We start from the raw sequence: 12,360 nt of genomic DNA on the forward strand, positions 1-12,360 counted from the left end.
AAACCTCTTCTAAAGTGATAGTATCCCGACCATAGAGAATATTAGTCACATATGATGGCGACAAAGAACACAACAACATCAACGCCAAGTTTTCATAATCATAATTAACCTCCAATGTCTCCAATTTGGCCACGATTTCTTTGAACTTGGTTAAGCGATCATCCAATGACGCATCTTCGAACATTCGGTGAGAATACAGGTGCTATTTTAAGTGTAATTTACTGGTCAAATTCTTTGTCATACAAAATTTCTCCAACTTCAACCGCAATGCAACAGCATTGTTCTCCTTGAGGACATCCTGAAGAATTTGATTTGATAGATGTAGATGAATTTGGTTTTGGACTTTTCGTTCCCTATGTTTTTTCTGCATTCGGGTTGAAGACATCTTATCAAAGCAAATCAAGACTTCCTCCAAATTCATCGGCGAGAAAACTGCTCGCATCTTCACTTGTCATAAAGTAAATATCGTATTTCGATCCAATAACAGTATATCAAACTTCATTGTTGCCATACGAAAAAATCAACCTTGTTTCTGATACCATTTGTTATGAATTGACAGAAAAATTATGATAATAATGAAGTAAAGTAAAGCAAAATAAGAACACAATGATTTTACGTAAAAATTCAAGACGAGAAAAAATCACAGGCGGAGGAGAAGAATTATAAGATCTCAATACTCTCAACTAAGATCTAAAGCTATATATATATATACACACACACACACACACACACACACACACACACACACACACACACACACACACACGTTGAAAACTAAGTTGCAGATGAATTGAAGTCCAAAACGCAAAAAGCTGGAAAACACCGTCGCTCGAGCTATAGGTGGCGAGAAGCGGGCAACAGTTTTATGTTCTGAATTTAACGATTTTGCTCGAGCATTCAACTAGCAAAAATGCAGCAATACTTTGTATCGATTCATAAGTTGATTTCTCCAAAACCACTTCAAATTACAACTCCAATACCCACTAAAATTTGGGTCACACTACAACAAATACAAATTCGATTAATTAGATTGCATAAAGATAGCACTGACATGAAAGTACAATTAATTATAATATTGGTTGACAAAATTCCCAAATGGAATCGAAAAGCAGTTCTGTTGTTCTTAAGTTTAAATTGAGTAATAGTTAATAAAATCAAGAATTTAGGTTGAAAGTTCTAATTAGCCGATTTATTTAGACCTAACATTCGAAAATAAGCAATTAATAAACAACAAGTCACTTTTAATTGTTTCTAAGTAATTAGTCAATCAAGTTCAATTACACTATGATTTAAATGTCACAATCAATGATTATTACAGTTAAGAACACCAAAGATGATCATGGAGAAACCTGAACTGGGTACAATCTTCGGGCACTTTGTTAGTAGTAATCCATTGTAAATCGAAGCAAACTTATAGTACGGACCAGACCCGTCTATCCCGTAGAAATTCTAACCTCAATTCCTGTAGTCTTCCTCGATCCAATTGGAGGTTTGCTCCTTAATAACAAATTCTAATTCCTAGTTCTACTGGAGGGCGTGCTCCTGATGCCAGATATTGACTCCTGGTACTTTATCTTAGCCTTCCTGAATTTGTGCTTCTGTAACAGCTCCCTATCCCTGACATCGATTTATCTTCGATGGATTACATGAAGAATTCCTCATTCTTCCAATGGAATCTCATTCACAGCTCTAGAACTCCTAGATCGTCTTCCCAAACTCCATTAACTCTAAAGGCTAATTTGTGAAGGTAGGATTGGTGTTTGATCAAAGATCTTGTGTGTTTTGATCTTGGTTTAATAAGAATGTTTATAACTCGATCACCACATCTAATTCAAATGAATCTATGAATCAAATAATAAGGTGGTTGAATCTTGAAATCAATGAAAGTGATTTGGATCTTCAAAGCAATGACAACCATGGAGTAATTATGATTCACCACCCTTTTGGATGTTCATAGGATATGATATATATAGGGGAAATTGTTTGAGATGAAAATGGATTAAAAAACCAAGTGTTTGAAGTAAAACTGAATTTTGAACGTCAATCGATTGCTCAAGCACCAAGCCAACGACAGGCAACGTCACCTGAGCAGTTGTTAGAATTTTATTCATAACTTTCTTTCCCGATATTTGATTAAGGTTATTCAAAATGCGTTTGAAAGCTAACTCAATGTTCTACAATTCTTTTATGTAGTTTTGTCCAAATTCCAACGTTTTCTATGTGAAAAATGCATTGCAAATTGAGATTAAGAATTTGGAGCATAACTTTGCGGCTCTTTGACACTTTTTAGACTTCAAATTGCATTTCAATTATCATATGTGAACTTATTAGACATCTTGGACCATACTACCAACCCTTACTCTCTTGCTATAATTAGGACTCAATAATTCCTATTTTGACTTTGATTACAACTTAATAAACTTCTAATACAATTCAATTAGGACATGCTTTTGACTAAGGGAATTGCCAATTATAATTTAGACTTAACAAGTGTATTTTGTTATGTTCTCGGTTCAGATCCAAAATCAAGAATCAAATATCGCAAATTTTTTAATATCGAATCTTTCGAAATATTTTAATTTTTCTTAAAAAAAATTTGTTCTTATTAACAAATGTTATTTGTTATTTTTTATAAGATAAAACCAACGTTCTAAAAAACGCGTCTAGGCACGATGGGCGACGGAAAGGTCAAGCCAAGTGACTTAGGGCCTTATTTAGTTGTCAACAACAATTATTGACCGGTAATGTGCGCTTAGTCTCGCATTATTATCTTTTTTATTTTTATTTTTTTTACAATCGCACATTATTATCTTTTTTTCTAAAAAAAAAAAAAATTAAATTTTTTTTTTTACAATTCTTTTAAGTTAAAACTTAAAAACTGATTTTATTTATTTATTTATCTGCCCTAAATTCAAAACAGTCGTCTGAAACTTTATTATTTAGTATTTACATTTGAAACTTATTATTTTGTTGGAAACTTTGAAAAAATGTATAAAGTTTCTATAAATCTATTTTAGATGTTTTATAGGTGTTATTTTTAATTATTAAATAATCTTCTAATTGATTAAAAATTAAAATAATTTTAAAATAATAAAATACATATTTATTTATTTTTACGCCTATGTCCAGTCTAAACTCGTCTAGCTCATAAATTGGACTCCACATATCGTTACACATTACGCTTTTTAGAACACTGGATGAAACATTTCATTTGTTATATAAATGTTGTGTTCATCCAAACTTTAATTAGGAGAATTGACTATTCGTTGAAATAATGAAAAGGTTGAAACTTAATAATGCAATGGAAGTTAATCGAAAATTGGTTTCATAATTAAAGTTGGATTTGACCATTCATTCATAAGACATTTAGTAATGTATCTTTCCATTTCATTCTTTTTAAATGAACCAAACCAAGTCGTGCCCACTCTTTACCTACTTTAAGGAATTGCCAGAACATAAGTGTGGATACACAATAATTCATGCACAAAATAAATAGAAAGATAAAGATTAAAGATCCACGTGAAACGCAATGTTATAATTAATCGTATAACATATAAAGATGGACTACTTTAGATCTGGATGCACATTTTCCATACTTTATTTTATTAAGTTAAAAGAGATTATTATTAATTAATATTTGCGCCAACGGCTGTCAAAGATGTCGAAAACCAAAAGGATTAAAAGTTCTTAATTTAATATAAAATTTAGGGTCCGTTTAATTGTAAGAATAGAATTTGGGTAGAAAGAAAACGAATTCCAGGAAATTGAGTTGCCTAGAACTTGTTTCATTGGAAATTGTCAATTAAATTTGTTTGATTAGTATAAAGTTGAAATTTTGGATCTTTTGATATTCGTTTGACTTTATTTTCTATGAAAATTATCTATTAAAGGGATAGAATATATTACAATTGCAAATATAATTTGTTTCATTGTAAATAAAAAAAAATACTGAAAAACCAATTTCCACCAAAACCAAAGGAAAACATTGACCTGGAAAAAGGGATCACGTGAGGGGTTGGAATTTTGTCCATCAAACATACCACTTGAGTGGAAAATAAAATTTTTTCTATGAAAATGGAGCCCATCAAACAGGCCCTTAGATTTAAATTTAGTAACAATTCATTTATAAAACACATACGTAAAAAAAAAAAAAAAAAAAAAAAAAAAAAAAAAATTTAAAATTTCAAAAAAAAAAAAAAAGAGAGGTCAAAGAATTTAAATTAATTATCATTTATTTATAACTAACAAAAGTATAATTTTTCAAGTCAAAAATTAAGAACGAAGCTTGGTGTACAGATAGGGGTTCACAGAAACCATACCGACACCTCAGTTGGATACCATACATTGGAGTGATAGACGGCAGATATTTGGAGGTATGCTCTCAAATTATTCCTTTTTTGACATAATCATTTGCATAAATTATTGATTGTGACACTTGTTTTTTTGATGATCTGCATCATCATCAATTATTCAACAAAGTATGATTTATTTTATCAATTGTCAAGAAAATTTATATCAAAATTCTAATTTGTCCTCGTCTAAGATTTACTCGTGAATTTCGTGGATTTGAATATATTTTCAAAAATTTAATAAAAATCTCATTAAATCTAGTGAAATTTTAAAAGATTTTGTTATATGTATTTTTAAGCTTAAAATTCATCGAAATCTTTTAAAATTCCCTTATTAATGAAATCCTTATAAGTTCACAAGTTATTGAAAATGCCTAAATCTTCAAACGTTTCATTAAAATATCAATTGAAGACACCTAAATATGGAATGAACTTTAAAATCCATCAAAATATCAATCAAAGACACTCTCCTTACTCGATTAGTGATTACTAAAGCCCTATTCGATTCGTGTTTCAATTTTCAGTTTTCAGTTTTAAACTCATTTTCAATTAACTATTTTGAGGGTCTATTTTAAGGTTTCCAAAAAAAGGGTTTGGTTTGTCATTTTGAAAAATTATTTTTCAAAATAGAAAATTAAAAAATACATTTCGTTTGAAATTTCGAAAAATTAGTTGTTGTTATTATTATTATTATTATTTCCTTCTATCAAAAAATACAATTGACATCTCTCCATTGGAGGGGTTTTCGACCACTAAATATCTATTTTACTTAATTATTGAATATACTCTAATAGACTAAGATTATATCAAATTTTAATTTAAACAACATATTTCATAGAATCTAACAATTTTTACTAACTTTTCTATAACACTTTAAATGAACTTTTACCAAAATTCGCTAAAACTTTGTCAAACAACTCTCAATAATAGAATTGATCTCTTATTTGTCCCTCATAGAGTGGTCGAGTTGGTAGAGTATGTGAGTGCAGAGACCTTTGGTCGAGCCTGTCGCACCGAGTTTGCCTAGTACAATTTACCTGATTGACGTATTTAAAGATTATTACTCAGCCCAAAGGTTTATCAAGTGCGCATGCGAAAGATAACGACTACGGGTTCCAACATCGTGAAAAATAAATAAAGAAGAATTGATCTCCAATCTTCAGAATAGGATAAAACTTTTCACATGGCCAGAATGTAAACTTAAGTTTTATAATAATATATTGGCAGTAGAAAGTTTCAAACGGGAGATCATGATTGCTCTCACAATTATAACTTGACCGTTCTCTTGGCTTATAAAGACACCATTTTGTGATTTGCTTTGGTATCTATCCCTCTCTGTTTCTCTCTGTTCCTCTCTCTCTCTCTCTCGAGAACAGAAAGGAAGGTGAAAATGGGAAGATCCCCTTGTTGCTCTAAGGTGGGGTTGAGAAGAGGACCATGGTCAACCAGAGAAGACACTTTGCTAACAAATTACATTCAAGAACATGGTGAAGGCCAATGGAGATCTCTCCCCAAGCAAGCTGGTAAGTATTTTCTTGAAATTCGTCCACTCCCTATTTTCATTTCGCCAGAGTCTGACGTTTTCTTATCGTTAATGTGCAAAAAATTATAGGGTTGTTGAGATGTGGAAAGAGTTGCAGATTGAGATGGATGAACTATTTGAGGCCTGGTATTAAGAGAGGAAATATCACTCCGGATGAAGAAGACTTGATAACGAGACTCCACTCTCTTCTGGGAAATCGATGGTCACTCATCGCAGGAAGATTGCCCGGTCGAACGGACAATGAGATTAAGAATTACTGGAATACACATCTTCTCAAGAAGCTAAAAACGGCAGGAATCGAACCCAAAGATTTGCCAAAACAACGAAAAGAGCCAAAGCTAAAATCCAAGAAATCCGCAGTTCCAAAACCCAATGACAAGCCGGAAAAGAAGGAAAGCGAGAAAATCAATAAAGGAAATACAAACGATTCCAAAACAGTAGAAGAAGAAGAAGCAGCTCCTAAGATTACAGTTTATCTGCCAAAAGCTATAAGGGTTTCTTCAGTATTTTCAAGAAGTAACAGTGTTGACAGTTTATTCAGTGGCTCATCATCATCATCAAGTGAATGTGATGTGGGAAAATATGCAACACTTCCTGAAACGGCGTCGTATATAGACTGGCCTATGTTTGAGCTTGAGGATGCAAACTATGGAGTTTGTGGAGAATCTCAAGAACTTGAATTTTTTGGTGGATTTGATATGTCACTCCTACATTCAGAGTCTTCCAATCATGTAAACATGCTTGAACAAGTCTATGATGAATATTTACAGCTTCTTTAAATTATAAATTAGTATGTTAATTAATTTTTATATAATTTTGTTTAGATTATGCCATTTATGGTTTTTGTTGTTGGAAGATATAAATAGAAAATAATCTAGAAGTTGATGTGTTTGTAATGGTACCATACGTACATCAAATAAACAATGATGAGAAAATTCCAAATGAATCTCCACTTTTTATTTTTTTTTAGGTCCTATCAAATTTTAAATTTTACACTATTAAATTTTTATATATTGGCCAAGTATACACTCGAACCCAGACCTACCCCAAGCCTATTACCTTTTAAGGGCAGAAAGGGTTGTAGGCGGGGGGAATCCTCTCCTCGTCTCCACCATTGCTCGAGCCTCTCCTACCTATTATTTTTTTCAACAATGCTACAAAGACAAGCTAAAAAGGGGTAAAAAAAGGGGTAGACACGCATCGAAGTATGATTTGACAATTTGAAGGAAAAAAATTACTTTATGTCAAATCAGTCTGTCTCTGAATTCCTGTTTGTTAGCATGTTTGACTGGCATTATTCTATTTCTTTTGAAAGGAAAGATTTTCTAATAATAAAGACAAATAATTGCATCGATGTTTGGTTCATTGCGCCGAAATTGATTGGAGAAAGGAATGGTTCTATTTATAGTTAAAATGTACTAAAAATGCCACTAAATTAGTTAATTTGAATGATAATTCTAATTACAAAACAAAAGGCCTTAAAGTTAAATCATCAAAAGGCAAACATTAATTAAATGGAAAGTTATCAATTATGAAAAGTTCATTAACAAAAAAAATAAAAAAATCCAATTTAACTTTTTGTTTGTGTACTGATATACTACGCTTTACAATTATAATACAACATATAATCCACTATTATTGCAGATTTGGCAAATTTATAAATTATTAAACTTTATTTTTAATCACACGTTTCAATAAATTTACAAATACTATCTACTTATTTATCACTATATTTTTAAAATTAAATTCTTAATAAACAAAGGAAACACAATTTCATGTATCCTTGCATTTCAATGACTATAATTATTTTTGTATTAAATTTATCAAATGATGACCACACATCACACATGATAAGAGAACGTTCCATTCGTTATAATTAATGTCGTCCATTGGTTCGTACAGGGCATGGTCTCCCATTTTTGGTAGTCCACTTTGTGTACTGCACAATAATTTTTCAATAAATATACGAAACAATATAAAAAATGTTTATATCACTTCGACTAGGCCTAGTCCTTCGACGAATCTCCCATAGGTTATGATTAAAAATAGTGAATTTCAAAATGTTTAGAGAACACACGTCGAGTGATAAAACCCTTTATTCTTGAATACTTCCGTGTTATAACAATTGGACCATGATCAATGAATCCATTTGATAATGAAACAATCTTACGAAGCCCTAAAATCCACCCAAAATCGCTTAAAATAGTTTCGTTTGTAAGTGAAAAATTATCGCAATAATCACAGGACTCTATCAATAACAACGTTTTATCCTAATTTATCCTAGAAATTCAACTATAGTCGTCAAGAGAAAAATGTTAACAGAATTCTAGCGTGCTGTGACGTATAGGATAACTAGGAGATGTCAAGGAATTTATTGACAAGTTCGTATAAATTTTTTAGCTCGACAATTTACATACAAGACTAAGCTAACCGACATTTTAAAATAATATAATAAAAAGCTTAAGATTAAAATTACTGCTGACGTTTTTTAACGTTATATATTTTTAGATGAGATGATTTGATACATATCTTATTAATTTATATATATTTGCTCCACTTTTTGAGTTCCCTAACATTTGCTTTTAACAATTTTCGTTAGAAAAAGTATCAATACGACTAAACTTTTCATATGCCAATAATTTTAGAAAAGCGCGTCCAAAGTTTCAACTGCCCATAATTTTACAGGTGAAAAACGTGCTTCTGATTAGACTTGAAATTTTGAGCAATTCAGACAGATTTACTATTTTGATTGATTGCAATGTACATACGTGAACGGTCGTAGTTTATTAAAGAATAAAAAAAAATTTAGAAAATATTTATGACGAAGAGACATAATCGTGACTCATTTGTGGGTGCTTATATTCACACCACATTTTTTTTTTTTTATAAATATAACAAATTTTAATTACATTAAAGGCAACTTTGGATTCAATCTATAAGAATCAATAGAAAAGACAGATCCCTTATTACATATTATATATGACTCGATTACCGATAAAGTGAATAAATTTGCTATTTTTTGAAATCTCTCTCATCACCCTTCGTTAACTATATTCTTCATCACATTCTTATTTTTAATATTTTATTTGTTAGAAAATCTTGTCCTTAATCATGTTTTTCGATAAAAATATTGTTAACATACTTTAAAATGAAAGTAAAAAAAAAAAAATTGATCATATTTGTACGTTATTGTTTGTTTTACTTAGTAAAATATGCAATGGACAAATGAGTCTTTTTACTACATCTTAAAGAAAAATATGGAGAGAATCCATAATGAGGAACAATTTATTTTAATTTGAAAAAAAAAAATGAAATGAAAAAGAATTTGAGACGTAAATGTGATCATGTGTAATGACTATAAACTTTCATACAATTAAAACGTAATCTAGTTATAAAAAACTTTGATGTGAATACATTTAGCATTTAGCTTTTATGTAGTTTAATATTTCACACCTTTGATTTTACGCTTAATCTAGGTTGTATGGAAGCAAAACTTGATATGGCACAATTAGCGTGCGTTTGATTGCAACCATGAAATTATATGGAAAGAAAATACATTCTAGGTAATTTAATTGTCTAGAACTTATTTGTATGAAAATTAGTAATTAAATGTGTTTAATTAATTTAATTTTCAACTTAGAAAATATTATACTTGTCCATTTTTTATTGAAGGGTACGCGAGAAAGAGTGGATAGATAAGAGAAAGTGAATTATTTGGAAAATAAAAACCACATCTCCCTAAAAAAATATTTTTCTTATCTTTTAAGGAAAATATGTCATGTGACTAAAAGTTGGAAAATATTTTTCATGGAAATTTTTTTCAATAAAATACTTTAAAAGTAGGAATTTGAATGGGAAAATGATATTTTTCATAGAAAATAAAACCAATTAAACACATTCTTAGCATTTCATTAAAAAAAAATGCAGTGAAAACATTATACAAAAAAGCTAATATTAATTAAATAAATCCAATTTAATAAAAATGAAATCCGATACACAAATAATCTTTTTAAAAAATATGACAATGAATAAATATTTATATATTTTTAGGTGAAAAAAATAAAATTAAAAATGAAATGATTGCTTTGAATGTTCTTAATCAAAGTTTGAAATGCATAATCTTTCTTTGATTGATTGCTATTTTTGCGGTTTGAATTCTATTCGATTAAAGTTTAATAGAAAAAAATATATTCTCCATCCAGATAGGGATCTGAATAGTGGACGGTGGGTGGCTCAAATAATTGATAAAATATAATTTATATTAAAATCTAACACATTAGTTTTAGTAACAATAGACAGTCCTTGAAAGGTGGAAGAGCATCTGGGAATATCTCCGTTTCTCACTTCTTCGATCGATCCTGTTAGCAGCTACTTCGATCCGGTCGAGTGAATCTCAACTTAATACGGAACTATCTGCTCTCTCTACTCTATATGATTCCGCTTCACCTTTTTTTTTCTTTTGTAGCCTTCTAAAATGAGGCCATACTATATATATTTAGGTCATGGGTGGAGGAGGAGAGTGGGTACGAGGGCTCCTTCTAGCCCTTAACAATTAAGTTACTTTTAAGTTAAGAAGCATAATTATATTATTTTCTAATGGAGCTAGTTCCAATAATTAAATAGACAAGATATTTGTTGTTAATGATACGGTCTCTTCTGGATTTTAAATAATCCCAACTTGGCTCAAACGTTTTGACTTGTGAGCATGAATTTCAGGAAAAAAAAACAATGAAAAAAATGATCAAAATATCAACGGTGATGTTCGACACATCGTGAACACTTCTATTTCATTAAGCAAACCATATTTACAACTGGATTTGGGTTAGTGCATAATTAGACTATCAATGAGAAGTTTTGAGTTTTCGATTTTTAAAAATTGAAGTTCTGAATCGTCAACCCATTTGTATATGTAAAATTTAGGTTAATACGCGATGGAAACTATCAATGTGAACGTTAAAATCACACTGAATTTTCATGTGACTTAAAAATAAGGAAAATTCTATTTGTACATAATTATTACACATAATGGTGTTCATAATATGATGTGGCACTCATCCGATTATTGATGTGTAAGTATGAGATTTGAATTAAAGGTTGGATTCAATACCACATGTAATTATATACATCATTATGTAGACAATTATGTACATATAACACTTCTCTAAAAATAAAGTGTTAAACTATCAACCACTTAATGCTTAACTTTATGTTATGTGAGATTTAACGCCTAAATTGATGATTTTTTCATTTAGGTCAAGCGCATGTAATTTTTACAAACATGTCTATTTTACAAAATCTCTCTTCGAAAAAGTTTTTAGATTATTACGCCTTTCGTATGGGTCGAAGCTTAACCGAGAGACTAAAAATCTCAAAAGTCAGAGAGATGAAAGCAACTTGCACTAATCAGTGCGAGTGACGTATTTTGGAAGGGCGCTACAACTTGAACGGGGTCATGTAAGCCTTGTTCAAACACTTGGCGCCCCGATAGACGTGGGGCTTCATTTATATTAATTCATTTTGGAAATCACATGCAATGTGACAGTGACACCATGTTTCCCAATAAATTCGGATGTTGTGCGTGTACCAGAGACAGGACAAGGTTGGACCACTGGCCACTGTCATGTGGTTTTTATAAAAATAACTTATTTATCAGTTTTCCACTCTTTCAGATTTGAAAACAATTCCTCTTCCCACACACCCTAGGAAGCACGTGAATCACGTCACGTGGGACATTGACCAATCATCTATTTAAAAAAAAAAAAAAAAAAAGTTGAACCCTAATCTTGAGGGTCCCCACCGCTCCACCCCTGGAGTATCGCGAGGGAGTTTAAATCGCGGGATATGTCCAGCAGGCGAGGGAACAAAAGTTTGTCCATACATGGTGCCCACAAAGAGTCCAATTCCATATCTCAGGAATCGAACCCTCACACTGCGACTGTTAGTAAGGTTGAGACTACCTCACTCCCATCATTTGCACCACTGAACTATGCTTCGGAGGCAATCTATTTTCTTTTGTTAGGTGGGTGGTGTGGTTGTAATAAGTGTAAGTTACGTCTAGTCAACAACAAAATATGATTTCAATGATTTGTGGCCTTTTAAGGTTAATTATTCACAATTTGAAAAAAATACAAAACAAGTGGTGCGAGAGTTGGCCCATGACATGTTAAATAGCTTCAAGTGTCAAGTTGTTCATACTTTAATTTCTCCATTTTGCCCCTTGTTTTGTCTTAAACCAATAATTTCATGAAAACGATTTACCTTGTAAAATCAGTTTGTTAGACTTCTAAGAGGACTAAGAAACATATGCTGGCCTAGCTCTCACGTAAGTTGCAGATAGTATAAAAGATGTTAATGAAGTCCTTTATCACTTAAGACCAGTTCCGAAAATTTATCCAAGAACTATATGTTTATGCCTTTAAGACGTCCTTACAAAACATGTTCGATATGATCTTCAATTGTATTGAGAAA

General features: G+C 31.0%; 1 protein-coding gene across 1 annotated transcript; it reads left to right on the plus strand.

The window, feature by feature from the left end:
- Positions 1-5,596: 5,596 nt before the first annotated feature.
- LOC111390480 (transcription factor MYB8-like) lies at positions 5,597-6,727 on the plus strand. Its single transcript, XM_023015528.1, has 2 exons — positions 5,597-5,872; positions 5,962-6,727. The coding sequence occupies exons 1-2, from the start codon at positions 5,740-5,742 to the stop codon at positions 6,669-6,671; spliced, it is 843 nt and encodes a 280-aa protein (XP_022871296.1). The 5' UTR covers positions 5,597-5,739; the 3' UTR covers positions 6,672-6,727.
- The last annotated feature ends 5,633 nt before the right edge of the window (positions 6,728-12,360 follow it).

Source organism: Olea europaea, unplaced genomic scaffold (assembly GCF_002742605.1).
Source record: "Olea europaea var. sylvestris unplaced genomic scaffold, O_europaea_v1 scaffold683, whole genome shotgun sequence".
NCBI classification, from domain to species: Eukaryota; Viridiplantae; Streptophyta; class Magnoliopsida; order Lamiales; family Oleaceae; genus Olea; species Olea europaea.

Coding starts and splice junctions, on each gene's coding strand:
- LOC111390480 (XM_023015528.1), top strand. CDS start 5,740: ATGGGAAGATCCCCTTGTTGCTCTAAGGTGGGGTTGAGAAGAGGACCA. Junction 5,873..5,961: donor ATCTCTCCCCAAGCAAGCTG/GTAAGTATTTTC, acceptor AAAAAATTATAG/GGTTGTTGAGATGTGGAAAG.